The following is a 20,771-nucleotide window of genomic DNA, read 5'->3' on the forward strand; positions in this document are numbered from 1 at the left end:
AAAGTAGTTATGAACAATACAGCCCTGGCTTGGTTAATGATTAACTTTGGTTAATGATTAACTTAATGATTAGACTATACTAATTTTATGCAAATACCACAACCTATTTGAACAGTTTTTAGTAATCAGTGGGTAGTAAGAGGCCTCTTAAACATCACATTTGCTTCATCACAAGCAGTAAAAAAATAAAAAAGATGAGAAATCCCCGACGACTCTGCTCTGTCAACAGGAAGCCCGTCCACTGTGCAGGGTGAGCTCAGCTGCGTGGAGGGGTGGGCAGGAAGGGTAAGGGGTCAGGTTCCCCTGCCTGCACATTCCCATCACATCCCTGACGGGGTAGGAGGCTGTCTTCTGCAGCCCTACAAACCTGGAGCACACAGTGCACGCTTGAATGGAGAAAACAACTCCTGCACTCTGCCCTGATGCTACCAGGCTCTACAAGACATGAAGGGCTGGTCAACCACTTTCTGTATGTCAAACACTTCCAACCAGAGCAACCCTCAGCTCATAAGGCGACTTCAGTCAGAGTTGACAGTGCTAACTGGAATGACTCTGCTGATCTTCCAGGCTTTTTTTGCAGCAGTTTCCAAGCATCTCCTCCTCAACTCTTAAATATCAGTGACTCTCAGCACAATGCTAAAATACGCACAAAAAATGCTTTACAATGGCACAGAAGCAATTAAAGATTTCCAATAACATGCTACTCAGAGGATTGCAGTCTAATTGCTGAACGGTCAAGGGTTTTGGCAGCAACAACATCGTAAGGAGATAAAAAGGTTGTAAGGCTTCCCATACAAGAAATAAATAAATAAACAGCTCTCCAATGGATGGCAACAGCAGCCGCACACCTATCCAAGTTCCTGACTTGGCTTGGCACAATTTAAGATTAGGGGGTCATGAAATTTCCCACCATAAAAGCCATGGCCGTGTGACAGAGGAAAATGAAAGGGGTGGGGGAGGACAAAGGACCAAGCAGGCTGGGCACAAAGAGAGGTTACAGCACAGAGGTGGCAACACAATGAGCCTGAATTACCCACTGCTGTCATTTACTGTACAGTTTGTAATTACCTGCACAGCCTCAGAACTTCCTCTTACACTGTGAAGTGTTGTTTCTTCACACTCTGCACACAAGGGTTGTCAGAAGAAAACTGATTACAGGAGAGAGCAACTCAGGTCTGAAACTGCTAAGTCAGGTCTGAAAGGACATTTTGTGTCTACCTATCACTGACAAGAATTCACTTTAACTTCTTGGGTTTATTCTTTTCCCCTTAAGAGCTACACCATAAACTCACAATGCAGTGAAGAAAGCGTCTACTCCTGCTCATTCTTTTTCCCCCCTCAAAGTTTAAATTACATATAAAAACTGAGTTAACATCTTATAATAGAAAATAGACTGGTATGAGGCAAGCATGAGAACCATGGAAAGCAGTGAATGTATCCGTGCTTTTAGATCCATAAAAAAGACGAGTGCTGGCAGATGAAGGAGTAAACAGGGCAGGAGTGCTTCAATATGTGCTCAACTATGCCCAGGGAGGGCTCCCACTGCTGCCTGGCAGAAAAGAAGCCAAAGCAGAGTCAAAAGTATTTAAACACAACAAAAAATGTTTCAAAATGCCAGAGGGATGCCAGCACCAAAGGGAGGTGGTCAATCCTCAGGTTGTGAACAAAGGCTGGGCATCCCTCTGCACCTTCCTGAGCACAGCCTGGTAAGACTCACAGGAAGGATGTGGCACAGTGAAAGCAAGAGTTGGGTTTTCTCAAACCCCAAGTGAGCACCCTGATGGCTGGGTCATCCTGAGATAAACATGAAAACTGGGTGACAGAGGAATCTGGCATTATCAGAGAAACTTGAAAAAGCCACTTCAGTGACACCAGCAATGAACTGAATAACTCAACTTGGCCAGAGGCAAAGGAAGCAACTGCAGGCAGGAAGAACTGATCCATGGCAATTCCTCCAGGTTTCTTGTTAAAAACTCTTTGATATTTGCAGACTATCTGAAGCTTTGCTTTTTTCTATCTTTCCTATCAGCTGCCTTAAAGTTTTAGTAGACCAAAGTTTTTGAATCCTACACACAAATAAACTAGCAAATCAGCAGAATTCCCCCTAGGTTCAGTGAGAGTAGCAAGACTTTCTGGAACAAGTTACAACTATAAATTCTGAGCATTTTGATAAACACAAGTCTCCCGGACATTATTTGAATCCTTGTGAACCTGAAATGAATTAGACCCAGACCAGCTGACTACATTACTGACTAAAACCGTCAACACAAGAGTAATTTCTGCTGATCTCTGAAAGTCAGAGCTGATCAGCCAAATACATCTACTAAAGAATACACTGAAACAGAAGTTTCTGATCATGTTTGGTTCACCACTGCCCTTCCCATTCCACAGATAACACATTTTTAGCATAGAAAACAACTAAATCTGGATTTTTAGGTCTTGCCCATGATCAAATAAGGACATCCAGTATTAATCAGCCTTTGTGAAATTGTAATTAGGAGCACAAACTTTAAATGCTGGCCTTTAGTAGGCCAGCCCAAGAGCCACAGCACCATCCTGACTGAGAACACTAGCAAAATATTAATCCAATACTCATCCCTGTGAGAACATTTCTTCGTGGGCCAAAAGCTCTGTCATTCTCATGCTTATTAATCTTCCCTCACAGGAGGCAAAAGACAGCGTAAGCTCCACTGATAACTCTGTTATCTCTCTCCCCAGAAAAGGAAAGGGTGGTCCTTCCAACCAAGTGGCCATTTAAACCACCACGAGGCACTTTGCTGCAGGGATCCATGTGACATGTGATGGACGGAGCAGAGATGAACAGCATTTCCCCTTTCTTTTGATCCCTTTCCGTACAGTCTCCACTCCTGGGGGTTAAGTGTTTGAGCAGTGGATAAAACAAACACCTTAAAAGCACTTAAACTGTTACCTGGCTACCTACTCTAGCTCAGTAAATCATCTGGAGCTCCAAGGAAATGTATATTGGGGTTTTCGCCACAACTCCAGAATTACTGCAACTTCCCAAAGCCCAGGGCACATCCAGTTTGCATCACTGCTTTGGAAGAACAGTTTAGGTACACCTCTGTTAAACCTACATTATCAGCAACCGCAGGGGAAGCTCTGATGTTTACAGGCAACACTGTGAATGGAAAAAATTACTAATTACGAACATTTTGGGCTGAGTATGAAAGGCTCACAGAGACTTAGCTGAAGCGATTACCAACTGCAGCAGTGATTGCTAGCGCTTACAAAAGAAGGCACAGAGTCCGGGGACTCATTTCCATATGAAGCATAAGCAGAGGTATCTATTAAAGACTTTGTAAATGCAAGGCAGCTGCAGTTCTAGCAGGAGCTTCTTGAGACAACACAGTTCCAGGTGGGACGCAGCACTTTATCTGTAAGCCTTTCATGATGCTTTCAAGAGATAAAACAATCTGTTGGCTTCTTTAAAGAAGTATCAAGCATGGCTAGACCACGGCGACTATCTCTCTGAACGCCTTATCTACCACCCCATAGCTGCCACTTCCCTCCTTAATCCTTCCAGCCAAACCCCACGACCCAGGCAGTGGCTATTAACTGTTTATAAATTAAATGATTATTCGTATCTGCATATCAAAGGCGGGGGTGGGGGGGTGTGTGCAGCTGGAGAGACTGATTTTCCATGCGGCTTAGTTTGGGACACGGAGACACTCTGCACTTCAGAGCTGCCCAAGACTGACAGTACTGAACAACTGGCAGAGCGCACGTCTCTGCCTTGTGACCCGCAGGTGCTGAGTTTAATGTCTCAGACCTGCTCCTGTGGCTCCCACCTGGGACACCCCAGCCCCTCTGCCGCTCTGCGATAACCCAAGAGATCAGATCAAGCAGCTAATCTCTGCTTGGAGCAAAAAAGACGGCTGAAAGTATGCGGGCAGGGATCTGTACCCCGCTGCCAGCGCCCAGCCTGCCGGCGGTCCCGCACCGGCCCCGCACGGGGAACCGGCGGCTCCGGCGGCAGGAAGCGCAGCCCTGACTGCCCGGGCAGCTCCCGCGTCACACCGAGAGAAGCGCTCGGACGGGACTCGGAGAACTCGCGGTGAAAAAAAAGAATAATCAGGGAAGTGAGGGAGCAGCAGCCGCCGGGCGCTGCCGGCGCTTATCAGCACTTACACACTGCGGTGCCGGCCAGGGGAAAGTTTGCCCGGAGGCAACCGGCGGCGGAGTGAACTACGGGAAACGGGGCAGGAGGGGAGAGAGGGGAGAGCGGAGCGAGCGCAGCGCACGCCCGAGCACGGGGAGCCGCCGGGAGCCGCCGGGAGCCGGGGCAGGCGGAGCGGTACCGCGAAGGGGAGTCTCGGCGGCGTGTACCGGTACTCACAGCTGGGCGATGGCGCCCTGGGAGATGACGGCGTTGTCGGAGAAGTAGGGGATCATCGCTCCCCGCCGCGGCGGCCGCCCTGCCCCGCGGCATCGGCACCGCCGCTCTGCCCCGCGCCCGCCGCGCCGCCCCCGCCGCGCAGGCGCGGCCCGAGGGCGGGGCCGGGCAGCCCCGCCCCTGCCCCGCCCACCCCGCACGTGGCGGCGCGGGGCTGCGGGAAAGGGAGGGGACACGCGGGACCGGGACACGCGGGACCGGGACACGCGGGACCGGGACACGCGGGACCGGGACACATGGAACAGAGACAGGCGGGGCCGGGAGACATGGAACAGGGACAGGCGGGACCGGGAGACATGGAACAGGGACCGGGACACATGGATCAGGGACCCGCGGGACCGGGACACATGGAACAGGGACCGGGACACATGGATCAGGGACCCGCGGGACCGGGACAGGCGGAACCGGGACACATGGATCAGGGACCCGCGGGACCGGGACAGGCGGAACCGGGACACATAGATCAGGGACCGGGACACATGGATCAGGGACAGGCGGGACCGGGACACATGGAACAGGGACCGGGACACATGGATCAGGGACAGGCGGGACCGGGACAGGCGGAACCGGGACACATAGATTAGGGACCGGGACACATAGATCAGGGATAGGCGGGACCGGGACAGGCGGAACCGGGACACATGGATCAGGGACCCGCGGGACCGGGACAGGCGGAACCGGGACACATGGATCAGGGACAGGCGGGAACCGGGATACATGGAACAGGGACAGGCAGAACCGGGCCACATGGATCAGGGACCCGCGGGACCGGGACACATGGATCAGGGACAGGCGGCACCGGGACACATGGGTCAGGGACAGGCCGCTCACGGGCCGGGTTCAGCTGCCGGTTCACCCGGCGAGCGGCAGCGCGGACGGGGCACAGCACCGCCCGTGGGTGCGCCCAGCTTCTCCTTTCCCTTCCCTTTCCCCCCGCTCCTTTATTCTCTCTCTGATCTAGCAGCGAGGCTGCACGCCCTGCAAACGGGTTTGATGCAGCACATCAAACGATGTTTTGCAAAAGGCAGGCAGCGACAACTCGGGTGCTTAGGAAACGACCTTAATTTCTCTTCTGCAGGATATGAGGGGAAGAGTTCTTGGCAGTAACTTTCATATGCAGAGACGCGACAACTTGCTTTCTGCCAAAGGAGAAGAGAAGCAGCTGCCTTTCAGTGCTGTTTAATCTTTAGCTCCATAGCCCCTCGAGAAGAGGAAGAAAGGAAGTTATTTAGAACAAAAGTCCTGTCGTTTGGCTGCTGGGAATTCAGATGTTACAGTGCGAGGGAAACAATCCGGTTTTCCACTGGGGAGAGCGGGGGCAGCTCGATCCCACCCTGCACTGCCCATCCCAGACCGGCATTCTCCAGCCCTTACACCCAGCAAGCAGCGCGGGCGAACAACCAAGGAGCCTTGGATTGGAAGCAAACTCAAGTTTTGTGTTTCCCATAGGAATGCATGACATCCCACCACAGAGGAACACGATATACCAGTCTTAAGTCATCTGCTCCAGGTGGCACATGCCCAGCAAGGAGGCACAAGTGAGCTGGCAGGGGAAGATGTGAGTTTAAACACAACTACTTGTCAATGACATCTACTCAAGAGCAAAAAATACCAAGGCATCAACTGCAGAGCTGCCCCTATGATCTAGCAGCAGAGCTGGAAGCCAAAAGCTTCATCAGCTTTATTTCCAATTATTAACTAAAAGTTTCAGAGAAGCAGAGAGAAGTTGAAAAAATCAACACAGTGTGATGGCAGCTGCTTCAGATCTTGATAGAAGACTTGACAGGAGCAAGAAGACACTTGTCTGAAAGGTCTTGACCATCTCCACTTCAGGGATGGGCAGAGAAAAGGGCAAAGCAGTGGAACTTGTGATTCTGCAAGTTTTACTAGGGTATTGTTTGGTTGCAACAATTTAAGCAATGTCATCCTATATAGCCAGGAGCACAGCTCTGGTAATGGTGCCTCGCAGCTGTAAAGAAAATGCAGTGCCAGCTTGCTGCAATGCCAAAAAAAATCATTTTGTTAGGCAGAAATGAAGTCAGTTGCAAGAAGCAATGGAAAAATCGGGATTAAGAAATGGAGGGTAACTCAATCCTTCCAGAGGTCAAGAGACTGGCAAGAACCTCATATGCAGTAGTAACACATACCACACATTCACAGACTGAAAAACAAGCCCAGAACTTCTGTTCTATTCTAATTAATAACTTAAGGGCTTTATTCAAACAGTGTAGAAAACTAAATGTACTTAGATACTGTCCGGACACGTCAGATTTCTTACACATAACTACCATTACAAGGCAAGCCCTTAAACCCTGCTGAAAACAAGTGCAGTGATTAACTACAAGCAGCTACTCATAACATATAGATAATAGATTTGTAAATTAATTAGTTAGTCCTGGATTGATACAACCATGCACTGCATCTTTACCTGCCAGGGAACTAAATGATGACAGAAATATCCCATTTGTTTTCTTTTCAAACCTATAGAGAACAGAAATAGGAAATTCTCAAATAAGTTCGTATCTTGAAATCTGCACTAATAACAGCTGCTGGAACTTGGATTTGTTGCCATAAAGATTGAAACCCCAGCCTGAAAATGCCACTGATTTCAGGTACATATTAGTGAGATCAGCCTTTCAGTTCCCATGTCGATTTGTGGAGACTCAGAGAATCATTAAGGTTGGAAAAGACCTCCAAGATCAAATCCAATCTTTGACCCATCACCACGCTATCAACTAGTCAACAGCAATAAGTACTGTGTTATTTTCATATTTTGCTTTTAACATCAGACTTAAAGAATAACTCTGTTTCTTTGTCAAAGTTGCCCCTATGTTTAAACAGGAGTAAAAGTTTAGACCCAGTAAATTGATCTCTCAGCATGCAGGAGCAAGGTGCAGGCAAAAAGAAAGGGATGCATGAGATGGAGTTTAGGCAGCAAGTCATAAGACAGCCAAGAAACTGCTCCTGGCTGGAAGCAGGTGCACTCTGCTGGGACAAATACACGAAGAATTTAAAGTGCACAAAATTGCAGTGATGACAGGTAGCAGCCTAAATCACCGCCGTGCTGCAACAGAGCATGTGAGCAGGGCCATTAATCACTGCATGACAAGATGTAAATACGCCTGTCTGGGGTCTCAAGCCCAGTGCACGAAATGACACTTTGCTGCAGGGGAAAGGGCACTGCTTGTCTGAGTTCTGTTCAGCAGTTCCCACTCCCCAGGAGGCCCCAGGACCAGCGGGGCCCAACAGGGCAGGCAGCAAACCCCACAAGGCACCGTGACACCATCCTGCTGTGGGGCAGCAGGATCCCATTTAACCTTTGAACACCACACAAACTAATAAATGGAGTTATATACAGCACGTGAGACACACCATAAAAACACCCATCCCCAAACCTTTGCTACAATAAGGCAGCAGCTAGAACCAGTTATGGAAGCACAATGGAAAAAAAAATAAAGAGTGTGAGTGGTGTCTGAGCAAACACTTCAGGAGGGGGGAGCAGAAGGAATGCTACCAGAGCTGCCTCTGGAAAGAAGTTTCAAGGGCTGGAAGGAGAACATGCATACACAAATCTCTCCTATTGACTTGTAGTGTTCCGTCTGGCAGACAAGGCTGACAACATATTGTTTATTCATACAGTCATCATTTTCCTTGGTGTCTGCATTGCAAAACTCCACGATCACAGCAGCTTACACAGTACCTTCAGCTGTTTCACCTTGCTGGTGCATTTTAGCAGTTTTTGAACTCACAGTGGTGTAACAGAGTAATCCTGTGTCCTACACAGGACTAGCACTTGTCAACTCAGTCCCTGGTGCTTAGTTCAGGCTTGGCACTGGCACGGCCAGATTTGACACTTGCAGGAGGTATGCTCAGAGCTGGACACCCAGTCCTGTCAGTGCACATAGTCCACATGCAAACAGGGCATTCATCAAGCTTCTGTTTCCATCCAAGATCAACAGCTTCAGGCTGAATCGCTGCTTCTTGTCAGACCACACAAAGGTGTGGGTGTCATCGTGTTCCACCCACTCCTATCCCACAGGGGTTTGCTGAGTGTTTGCTCACGTGTTAACATGATTAAATTTGGAGCATGATTGTTTTATTAGGCATCTTCAATTTTTAGTCTATATAAAGGGGGACCTGATGACCTCTTTTCATTTTACAGTACACCAACCAGTGACATTTTCTCCGGTCCCCTCAGTTCTCTCTTTTTGAAGAACCCTAATGAACACAATATACTGTCATAGTCTTTCTAACTCCAGTGGGTGTCAAGGGTTGGGTATTATTATGCCTGTTTGGTCTGAAGTCCAGGTACTCTCTGCAAAAGCAAGGAATGTTCTGTTCCTACAAACATGGAAAGTGCTACAGCTGTAACACTGGTCATTTTCAAGGTAAAGGGGACAGTGGGAGGCTATCACACATTGGAATTTTGCCCATAATCATTATTATCAGTATCACAGAAAAGACAATGCAGAACCCAGACCCATGTTTTCAGGGGATTATGAAAAAACTCGTGAAACTGCTGTGACAAACAAACCTCCCCCTCATCCCCAGCACATCCTCTCCCTGCCGAGCGAAGTGCTACGGCCGTGTCTGCTCAGCCACCTTTACTGCACATGTGGAAAGTTTATTCTGTACTGTTTAACAGCTGCTTCCGGTGATATTTATGAAAAGTCACAGAATTTGAAAAACAACACGTCCCTGCCCACAGCCAAGCACGGGAGTCTTGCACAGGCACTGCTGGGGAACAGAGGTAGCAAGTTCATTTCCGTGTGCAGAGGTGGGGCCAAGTCCTTTTTTGTTCTCACCGGCAGCCACACTCAGTCTTTGTCCACAAAGCAGCCGTGTCTGCATTCAGCTCTGATGGGAAAAGGGTCCTAAGGGGTAGCCTTGAAAAACTTGCTGCCACACTGAGCTCTTTGAGGGTCACAGGACCTGATGACCTTGCGTTTTTGGTGGGAAGTCAGTTAAATCATCCTTTTGCTGTGAGGACATGTGGCTTTAAGCACTAAACAGAGTTGACAGATGAGTGTGAGTGGATTAATGGTCCAAATAGATGATTTATTTGGGAAGAGCTTCAAATTAGGGCAGCAAACCTGTAAATAGGTAGAGCCCGACTGGCTGAGAGCAGCACCTCATGCACTCATCTCCTAGTGCTGCCTCTGCCTCAGAGGAGAAGCTGAGCTGTCAGAAGCCTTCTGGATGGTTCTGGCATGGGAGATGAAGACTTCTGTGTTCTGCAGTCCAATTTATCAGGAAAACATGAAGTGATTTCAGTAGCAGCCATCATAAACAAGCCAATGCACGCAGGGCAGAAGGAGATAGAGTACAGCACAGACACAAAGCTCTCCCAGTGATAACAGACATACCACCCACCAAGGCAGGGCTTACATACACCAGCTGGATTACACACAGCCAGGGGAACTTAACCAAGTAATTATAAAGGAGCCCATATCTAGTTAAAACAAACAAACAAAAAAACCCAAAAAACAGAAAAAAAAAAAAAAAAGGCAGGGGGAGGCAGGAACAGGGAAAGCACGCAAAACTACTGTACTTTAATCCTGAAGAACCAGTCAGAACAGGAAGCCACATTCTAAATTTGGTTATTTAAGCTGTCAAAGAGTATTTCTGTTTCCAGTTCTTGAGCAAAGAAATCAGCCAAGTACAGGGGCAGGGAGATAAGCATCACTGAAAGAACAAACCCCTGCTTTTAAAGCCCTTTGGTCAGCTGCCCATCATGATCGATGATTAGGCTACCCAGCTGAGAATTCAACACCTATTTTGCAATATTATCAGTTCATTAAACCCTTCCCTCACCAGCTGAACATCCAATCACTGTGTAGTTTACTTATCATTAAATCTTCGAGGGTCTGACACAGAGAGGTCAATGCTCAATTACACCTTTTTTACAGAGCCTGAAGCAAAGATGACTGAAGGGACCCGGGCAGGAAAAAGGGCACAGGCAGCAATGTCTGCTCTCAACAAGCAACACCAGGTAGGTAATGTATTATTTCAGTGACCTGTGGAAAAGAAAGATCTAAATCCTCCCAACTGTCAAACCATCTACTCACCCAATTTTATAAAGGAATGTTTTTGATGCAAAGACACCAAAGAGCTGAATGGCAATGAGTCCAGAAACCCTGGCTCAGATTATCAAAATACATTTAAGTGTCTGAAATCCCCAAAATGCTGAAAGCTCTGAAGATTCATGTTTAACTTTGAAGTCTTGTGAAGGTGTCTCACCAGGAAAGGGAATTTCAGTTTCTATTCTAAAGGAATAAAAATCCTCTAGTTTAGAGCACCTGGTTCATGCTCAGCAGGAGACAGAAGTACGTATGGAATCCTTAAGGCACCTCCTGGTCAGCCCCTCTTCTGTGACCCTCTGAAAGAGCACAAGTGCATGGGAGCAGCTGCTCTGGACTCCTTTTGGTAGCTGAAGGATCTGACCCACCTTCATTCCTTTTACTTCCCAGCATGTCCTTGCCCTGTTCCTCATTCTCCTCCATTCACACACTTGGAATGGTAAGTTCAAAACCACTTTTCATATGCATTCAGATTTTGAGCTAGCTCCCTGTGTTTACCTGGTAATTTGGCAAGGCAATGATATTACTCTGCTTGATCCTTCAGCCTGAAGATCACACCTGAAATCATCTCACACAGTATTGTGATCCACAGGTATGTCATCGGACTGGACTGAACACGTCGCAACCACAAACACAGATCTTGAAGTTAATCAGCCCTGCAGATACCTGTTACTAATCTAATAAACCCAAATTTTACTGCCAGTTCAATACTTTTGCTTGCAGTTTGGTGATAAAATAACTGGTATTCAAAAATGAAGGCTACTGTAATGAATCTGGCCCACAGAACTTTTTCTGGTGGTCAGCAGAGCTGGCAAATGACCAGAACTGTTCTTTATCTCAGCATTACACTCTCCCCAAGCAGCTGTAGTAAATGCCAGAGAGAGGCTGAGCTGTCACTGAAAGGAAAGACAGAAAGATGAATTCAGGAAATACATTCTAAAGATAAGGTTCATACTACAAGAGCTTAGTAATCTCCAGCATGGATAAACACACGTTTTCCTGTACAGCACACACACAGCCCTGTCTTACTAAAGACAGGACTTAACAAACTGTCTTGCACACCCAATAAAGATCCAGCTACTGTTCAAATACCAACAGAATAATTGTTTGGCAGCTGCAGCAGCAAGCAAAGGCAGCACAAGAAAGGTTTAGTTGCCAGAACTCTCAGCACATGGCTTTTGGAAGTGTCTCCTGTAACACCAGGTAGGTTTTAAGGATAACCAGGAGCAGCAGGAGCCTGCCACAGGAGCACCAAATGGTGATGACACACATCTGCAAAAGTCACAGCTGTCACAGGACGCTGCAGACCCACACACCTCAGTGTGGAGTGTGAATGAGCCTTTGGAAGTGCAGGCAATTCAGTATCACACAATCACCCCCCATTTCTCGCAGGGATTAACAAATATTGTACAACAGGTCTCAGTTTAAAAATCAAACACAGTGGCTTACAGTTTATTGAGCTGCTGCCCTGTAAAAAAAAGCACATGTACTTATTCCACTTACTCTTTGAAAAGCAACTTTTACACTGCTATAAACCATCAGCTCCTGCATCAGACTGTGGTCTTCTGCTCCTAAAACAAAGGTATTTACTCACAGCTTGAGACCTTGAGGCAACTTGGCACATCCAGCTGTTATCATGCCAATAATCTGATTTGCTTTCCTTCCCAGTTCACTCCTGGAAGGAACTGTTTTAACTAAAAAAAAAACCAAAGAAGGTAACCATACTTGTGCTGCAGAAGGTGTGTTTTTTTTTTTTTTTTCTTTTTAAATTATAATTTAACACCACACTCTTGCCTCCACTTGAAGAGGGTAGGACAAGCACTTTCTGAGAATATTTTCAGGTAACAAGTTTCAGATTTCAAACAGGATGTAATTTCTGTGGCACCTGAAGGGAAGGACAGGCTCCTCAGCTCTACCTGAGCAAATGGACTTTAGTCTGACCCACTGCCAGGCCATAAAAGTTCAAAGAATCCCTCTGAAGTCCCTGGCAGCCTCACTAGGCAATACAGCTCACCCAATTTTATATGCTCAGTTACTGAGCTGCCTCAAATGCTGCATTTCAGCAACCAGAGTGGTTTCAAGGCACACAGAAGTGGTAGAATCATGATGGTGTGGAAACAGAGGCACCATTTAAGACATAAAACCCAAAAATCAAGAGGCAGATCCTGACAGCAAATCCAATGCAGCTGCAGCACCGCTGCTGCCCCAGGCCCCAGAGATGTCATTTGTCAGCAAAACAAAGATGCTGAATCCTTTCAACCTTGGCACAGAGCACACAAAACCTGAATGTCAATACCTCAGCAGGTGTAAATACAACTCACAGCTCAATATATGTGTGTTTTAGGTAGATTTTAACAACCAATTTTGGGATGCTGCAAAGAGCTTGTTAACACAGATGCTTCATTAAGACTGTATTCAGTATGTCTGGGGACAGGAGGGATGTGCAGGCCAGTTTAGCTCCACAGCCTCCAGACAGCCTAATAAAAATGTCAGAACATAGCTATGAAGGTAATAAACATAATAAATAGGTTGTTCAGGACATCTGCTTATGCAGCACTGCCTCAGTTCTACTAGCCAAGAGTGACAGGGACTGGCTTGATCAGGCACTCCAGAGCAAGAGCCTGGATCTGTGTCGGGGCTTTGGGGATCTCATCCATAAACTGCATGAATGGTCACTGCTGGACACAGAGCAGGGCTTGGGTGTGAGAAAAAATATTGCAGAAGCCAAGCTGGTTTCACCTATTTGTTTAGCTTCAGGTATTGGCAGCATTAACTTGCTGGGGTTTTTAATAATGGATAGAAATATTTGTAGAAGTCAGATCTATGTTCACTATACTCAAGTACTTGCCTCAGTAGGAAAACAAATCATTCTTCTTTGCACCAACACAAAAGAGTTCTTCGACAGGAAATGCCATTTCAAGCACCTTCCAAGGATGACTGCAGAGCACACAGGAACTCTCTTTCTGCACTCTGATAGCTCTTTCCATCTTTTGGACAAAAGTTTAAGCAGATTCTGCTAAATTCCAAAGCAGAAAGCTCCTCAGTCCATGAAGGTGCTGTCGAGTGCAGACTTGTCAGGTCATTTGAATGCTCTGTAGAGCAGGTTTATGTTTAAACAGCATTTTCACACAGTTCTCCCTTCTCTGTGAGACCCAGTCCAGGCAATCACAGGCCTCTCTGGTGTTAGATCTTAAAAAACACAGGTCAGCAAACAGACAGATCATTTTGTTTAAGTATGGTGATCACCTACAAGTTTAAGCTTCTGTTTGTAACTTATTTCTCTGCTTCTTTGGGAGACATTTTAGTCTGCTGCTCTTCATAGTGTCTGCTCAACAAACACTGTCCCTCCTGCTGTCCTGCTGCCAGGCTTTCCTGCATGCTCCCCTCACCTCAATAGATATCCCACACCTCATCAGGGAGGAAAGATAAACAGCAGAAACCTAACACAAGAAGCTATCTAGATTTTGCTAACCACAGGATTAGCAGTGCTCTTGAGCTGGATCTGAGTGTAACATTTCTTCTGAGACAGCAATCCCCAGGCTGTGCAGAGATGTGGGGACACAGGAATGGAAATGAAGGCTCTACCCAATAATTGTTGAGACTGACCACTGCAGAAATCTTCTGACACCAAACAAGTCCATGTGCTTATGCTGAGGTCTTCACTAACACCCCTGCAAGCATTAAAACCTTTGTGCACTAGGATCCTATTTAATAACCTTTGAAAAGTTATTTTATTTATGCAAACACACATTTAGTCCTCCCACAGCAGTACTCCTGGCTTCAGTGTCCAGTTACCAGGGTGAGTTTGGACATGCCTGATGCCTGAGTGCTGAGGTAGCACGTGAACACGTTTTCCATCACCGCAGGAGACAAAAGGTCTCCTCATCAGAATTTTACAATCGGCAAAAAAAAAAATCCCACCCCAAACAGTGACCACAGCCTGGAGCTGCAGCCAGGTCACCTGAATGAAGCCCCAGGAGCACTGGGCCCTGCCCAGGCAGGCAGTGAGGAATGTCAGGCTACTGCAGAGCACTACCTGAGTGACACTGCAGCTGGAAACACACTTTTCCTTTTAAGCCTAACTCAATCTGTAGCCTTTTTACTGCCTGGATTTTTAATAGCTGCTACTTGCTATGTTCTTGTGAAAACTGGGGATTAGATATACTCAGGAACTGTTTATGGACATCTGCTGCTCCTCCACAGCAGGACTCCAGGTTCACTACTTACCCCATTTGACTCTATTATTTTTATCCTACTGTAATCAAACAGATTTAACACCCACCCCCTTGTTTTCCCCCAGAAGGAGTTTGGTTTTAGTTAGCTCTGTGACCTCAGTAACAGGAGTCACAGAGCTCAGATCACCACATCAACAGCAGGTTGTCATTTCCTACCCCAGGAAGTTATTTCAAATATATTAAAAAAATGCTCATTTCAGACCTAACCTACAATGGTTGCTAAGTGCCCACAACAATTAAATACCTCCCATCCCTTCCAATACATTATGTATACTGAGATCAAGTCATGAGTTGATCTTGTGACTGCTGGAAGGCCAAGAGTGAAATGAAAAATTGGAGTTTAGCTGAGTTCAATTTAAGCCTTCGGGAATTGTGTTTTCCAGCTTTCCTCTCACTCATGAAAACTGTAAAATGAAGAAACAGCAATTCTTAAATCATCATTTAGGGCTAGAAGACTGAAGTAAACAGGGCAGGCATCTTCCCTGAGCCACAAAATCACAGAACTACAGTGGAATCATGGGAATGTGGAACCGGGAAAGCTTTTTCTTTTGCAGATTTATCCAAGTTGGCTCCAAAACACAAAGCCCAGATCTCGTTCAAGTATTTGAAATACTAGATATTATGGCTTCTGTTGCTACCTACTCACACAAACACCATTAAGCAAAGAACCGTAACAGCCAGAGAGCTCATAAAGGGAGAACCATTTCACCTTCACTTCCCCTTTACTCCCTCTGGAGGGAATCTGAAGCCTTTCCCAAAATCTGGCTGCAACATTTTAAGCCAAGAAAGTGTTCCTGCCATTGGAGAAGTCACCTGATATATACAATTTTTGCTTTTTTAGGTTCAGCTGAAATATTTTTTTGATGGCTTAGAGGAAAGGAGATAAAGCTTACAACACCCCAAGAAGTCTTACCCTGCAGAGTATACCTACATTATAAAAATCACCATTACTTGTCACAATTCAGTCAGCTGAGTTTCAATGTTTATTTTTTAGCAAATAACATTTACCAAAAAAAGTTCTTCCTGAAGCAACTGAAATCAGCATTTACAAGAGGTGAACACCTCCCTGCAAAACAATCCCAATTATTAAAAAAAAAAAAAAATCCCCTGCAATTTCTCAGTGTCTCCTAATTTTGGAGCATAAATTTGACTACCTGTATAAGCAGCAAATATCCACAAATCCACTGAACGTGCTATTTAAGCAGCAGGTGTCTGTATGGATGAGGATCACCCTTGATGGCAACAAGGACTTTTTAACCAGAGAACGGGAGTTTATTAGTCTGGTTATACCTCTCAGAATACTCTGATGGCGGACTAAATCCTGAGAAGCAAAACAGGACACTGGAGGGAGCTACAGAAACAGCAGTTTGGAGAATATATTCACTGACATCTTCGCCAACTGTTCCCCATATTTATTTTTTAGTGTGCAGTCTGACTTTTCCCATTTCCTGCTGCAGCAAGCCCTTTGCTAGAACCCATTTTTCAGCAAGGTCAATTTAAGATGGTTGTGCACCATCAACAACAGGCAGAAAGTGAAGTGTGTTTGCAGGACATGTCAGAGGAACAGCAAAAGCCCTGTGGAACATTCCACACAGCAAGGCATCCTGGAGGACTCCTGTGAGCCTGGAGTGACAATCTTACCTTCTGGGCTGGGACCGGCATTCTTCCTCCCCGCTGTCTGCCTCCTGCATGCATAAGGAAAGGAGAAAAACATTAATATATTTTAAAACATGCAGAAAGCAAAGGCTTGCATTTCACTGGTCTGGTTGTGTAAGGCAAGGGGAACTCTCCCTGCTCCTGCATGCAGCTGTCACTAGAGAGGAACTCACTTTCTGCTCAGCTGTCACTTCATGTTCTCTCAAAAGCCTTTTAAAAACTCAGTGTTACAGGAATTTTTGCCCCTGCAGGATTTTGCATGCTTTTGCATGGACTTCCAGTGACCCCTGCCAAATATGGCAGGCCAAGAGCCAAACACATAGTTCATTTCTGGGCAAAAATCTCTGGGTTTTTATTACCTTTATGGAGATCATATTAATTCATAGTCCAGTGTCAGCAATCAAGTGTAAAAATCCACAAAACCAGCACGTAATAAACCTGACAAATCAGACTGAGTGAGCACAGATATGACCAGAAAGGAGAAATTTGACATATTATGCTGCTTTAGATGAGATATTAATATGCACAATCTCTAATGTGCTGTGGAATTTTACTAGGCCTATCTACTACAGCCCAAAGCAATACCTCAGCAGAGAGATCTCAGCAATTACTTCTGCTTCACAGTACATTTACATACGCCCTGCCAGGCACTGGAGATGGGGTACAGGATCTGTTGTATTAGTGAGAACTCACTATGTTTGTGCAGGTCCACAGGGAAAAAGCATTTTAAAACATGCCAAGGGTTTTGTCAGGGCAGGGGATCCCATGAAAACCAGAGCTCAGATAGAGGAAGGAAAAAGATAATTTTGTTCTTGGTTGCTCTGGGCTTCCCTCCTGCAGCTCTCCTTTGGCAATCCTGCCAGAACACAAGTTCCAATTGAGTTTCCTGTGGGTTTACAAGAAGTTGAATTGGGGAAGCAAAAGAAAGAGGTCAGAAGGGAGGGGAAGATGTTTCATTACATGCAGAATTGCTAAAGACATGATGGGGTTTTTGAAGAAAAAGTGTGTATTTAGCTAGAGAACAAGTTCCTCAAACTCCACAGCAAGGCAAAACAACTGAAAGAGCCCTTGAAGTCTCGTTTGTACTGCTCAGGAACTCAAGCTATGCAAACATTTTTAGTATTATAATGAATAGCCATTTCTACCTGCCAAGAAAAATCCTTGTCACAGCAATTGGCAAGCCTGGTGTGCCATAGCCAAAAGTCCCACAAATGACAGGAGAAGATCGTGAAATATGTAGATCATTATCTTAGCTCCCCTCAAAATTCAACCCTAAGGAGCTCAGTGTGGAGGAGGCCAGACATGGCCCAATTAATCACCATCTGTCTCTGCTGAAACTCTTGCATCTCTTTGATACCAGACATAGATGTAGCAGGTTTGTGTGAGGAGCATATTCACTCAGAATATAACTGACTACGAAAACAGAACTGTAGACAAGCATGATTTGAGCAAGAGACCCATTGCCAGTACCTGGGATGCTGTCTGGAACAAAACTAACCTTCAGCAGCCTCCTCCTCTTCTCATCAGCAACTCTGACCAGCCTGCAGCCTATGCCTTCCCTGGACCTTATGTTTCATCCTGGATTTACAGAGTGGTCAGATCCAGGTATCGGAACCACCTTCACCCAATCCACTTGTCCCGTCTGCAAACGCATCCCTGGACAGAGGGTGTCGGAGATACAGGCAATGCTCCCGTGTTTCACACACTGCTCCCGCTGCGCGGCGGTCGGTGCGAAGCGCGGCGGGCACGGAACACCCCGGGCGCCCGCCGGGAGCCTGCAGTGAGGGCTGTCCCCGCTAGAGGGGAGGGCAGGACAGCCTGCGCCCGCCCCGGCGCCGCTCCAGCGCCACGGGCTCCAAGGGGACGCGGCTCCAGCGCTGACACGGCCCCTAAAGCCAGCACCTGCACGCCGTCTCGCCATTTCCAGCCTATTTCCAAAGGTGAAGGACTATTGCTGTCAGCACAACAATTCATCAGCCAAGATGAGGCTCAAACATTCTTTTCTGAGGACACCTTTGAGAAGGATCGTGCTCGGACAGCATCCTTGGAAAGTGAACGCAGCCATTTGGAGGTGTGACCTTCCACACCACTCCAGCTTCCACAGCTGCCTTTGCACAGGTGGTGGCAAGAACTTTGGATGCTGCCCCAGCTCTGGGTTCCCTGTGCCCTGCAGCACCAGTGATGTGACCAGAGCAACAGACCCAAGAAATGGCAGCTGCCACAAATGCTCCTTGGAGATTCCTAATGCTGGATTGCTCCAGCCTCAAACCAGCCTCCTCCACCAGCCTGCATGGAGGAGGAAGCTGAGCAGCACTGATGAGCTCCAGAGGGAGTCATGTCCTGCTTTCCTTGACCAGAAACAGAGGCCTCAGGGGAAATGGAAGGAATGAGTCGCATAGCTCTAAACTAGGCCACGATATTAAATGCAGTTTAAAGTGAAAGATGAAAAATTCCATCTCTGCTCCTTTCAGGCCATGTAGGACAGAATATGCAAAGCATTAATCCTGTTTGTGCTTTGATCCACTGCCAGCTATCTGTCATCAAAAGGGCAAGGGAGAGGAGAGAAATTTTGGAGTGCTGCTCTGCTCTATACAATGGGAGTCACTCCATGTCATGCAAACAATTCTGCTCTTATAAATCTCCTTTTTGCAGACTGATGTAATGATAAACAAGATTCAATCTCCACTCTTACGTACGGGGACTGGAGCTGTCTGCCTGGATTTAACATCAGGAACATCATCACAGCAAGTTCCTGTACTGTAAGATACGATTATTAGTCTAAGTCATGCGCCTAATAATCACTACATTTCTATTAACCAAGGAACATTTCACACAGACTACACCCTAAAAAAACATCTTTCAAAGCTTAAAAGGATTCCCATTTAATAACTGCTGGCTATGTATGATTTTATGCCAACATACCTGACCGTATAGACAATGCCTGGGAAGTGTTTTTATCAGGAGTGAGTGGTCACAGCCAGCAAATATCAAAACAGCACCAACAATTTAGAGAGTCTACTGACCCCTTAAGTCAACATCTTACTTGTACCTGTGAGGTAAACACTTCAGACACTACAGAAGACTAGTTAATATAGATTCCCCCCAAACCCACAGCAACATCCAGATGTATCCATGCCATCAGAGGGGCTTTCCACTGAACATGGTCAAACGTCCACCATGTGGACAGCTTTGGACTCAGTCTCAAAGGAGGAACTACAAAGCAAAGGACTGTAATTAAATGAGCACTCTCCCAGCTCTACTCTTTGCCTACATACCACCTAGCTGCTCAGACACACACAAAGTGTCTCTGAGATGAACATGACCTTTGCTGGGAAGAAGGCAGCTGCTTCAGTCAAATCAGAGGCTGTGCAAGCAGGCACTGATCCATTCATTAAACCATGCAAATGCTCCTTTCACAGCATCCACCAGTGTCCAGTGTCCCTTTGTTTGGGCTGCAGCCATACAGAGCAGTGCATGCTTCTTCATATGGGAGCTCTCCTTGTGTGCCAGCAAATATTAAGCAAGTCAGTACAAAAGCCACCCTCCCACAACTATTTCCCAACACATGGATAACCCAGTCTGGTCAAGTCTTGCAGAGGGTGCCACTGCTGCAGCCACAGACTCTCCTCTAATGCAACACAAAGCACACAGAGATAAGAGCATCCACTGGATGATCAGATTCCTTAGGGCTCAACTCAACTACTGACACAGACACGTGGTGACAGTGGAGATGCCCTGGGGTACCCAATATCTGCATGGGACTGGCACCAGATGCCCAAGGAAGCAACTCAGTGCAGACTTATGAAGTCCAAGGAATGAGGATCTGTGCATGGACATCAGACAGAACTGAAGTTTAATGCCTTCCAAGATGAAATATTTGATAGATTCCTGTTCAACAGCAGACCGTGCACAAACCTGGTCCTATCAAGAGTCTCAAATCATTTGCTGGAACAAAGCAAGACAAATGTTTGAGTCGCACTGCCAAATATCTATTACACATTTCTGTAGCAGAGGGTCTTTTCTGCAGTAGTCTGAGTTGTATCAATCTCTTAAATAAACTATGTGAGCAAAAAGCCCACACATGCTGCATTTGCAGTATGGCTGAAGTGCCAGCAACAACACTGCCTGGGAAAACGAAACAAGGGCTGATTCCAAAACCTGGGTTGATAAAAGGTTCCCTTTTTCTTGCAAGAAGCCCAAGACTACACATAAATCCACTGGGGTTTGAGGGGAGATGCAGAACCATACCAGGTACCACTTCCAGTCTGACCAAGTCTAGTAGCAGTTTGGTACTAAAAAGGGTCACTTGGCCACCAAGAAAAGGGCATCCAGAGTCTGCAAGTTCCACAGCTGCAACACAGAGAATCAGAAATCTGTGGCAGTTTG

At 46.5% G+C, this 20,771-nt stretch overlaps 1 protein-coding gene across 3 annotated transcripts in view; it reads right to left on the reverse strand.

Annotated features, from left to right (window-relative positions):
• SSH2 (slingshot protein phosphatase 2) overlaps positions 1–20,771 on the reverse strand; it is an 87,495-nt gene that overhangs the window by 43,456 nt on the left and 23,268 nt on the right. For 2 of the 3 annotated variants that reach the window (XM_031506470.2, XM_031506469.2), the window contains exon 2: positions 16,371–16,414. In XM_031506470.2, the coding sequence (XP_031362330.2) occupies positions 16,371–16,414 (44 nt within the window). Of the gene's footprint in view, positions 1–4,357; positions 4,473–16,370; positions 16,415–20,771 lie in introns of those variants that run through there. The other variant, XM_021551047.3, reaches the window with a different exon arrangement.

The sequence above is a fragment of the Lonchura striata genome, chromosome 20 (assembly GCF_046129695.1).
Source record: "Lonchura striata isolate bLonStr1 chromosome 20, bLonStr1.mat, whole genome shotgun sequence".
In the NCBI taxonomy this organism is placed as follows: Eukaryota; Metazoa; Chordata; class Aves; order Passeriformes; family Estrildidae; genus Lonchura; species Lonchura striata.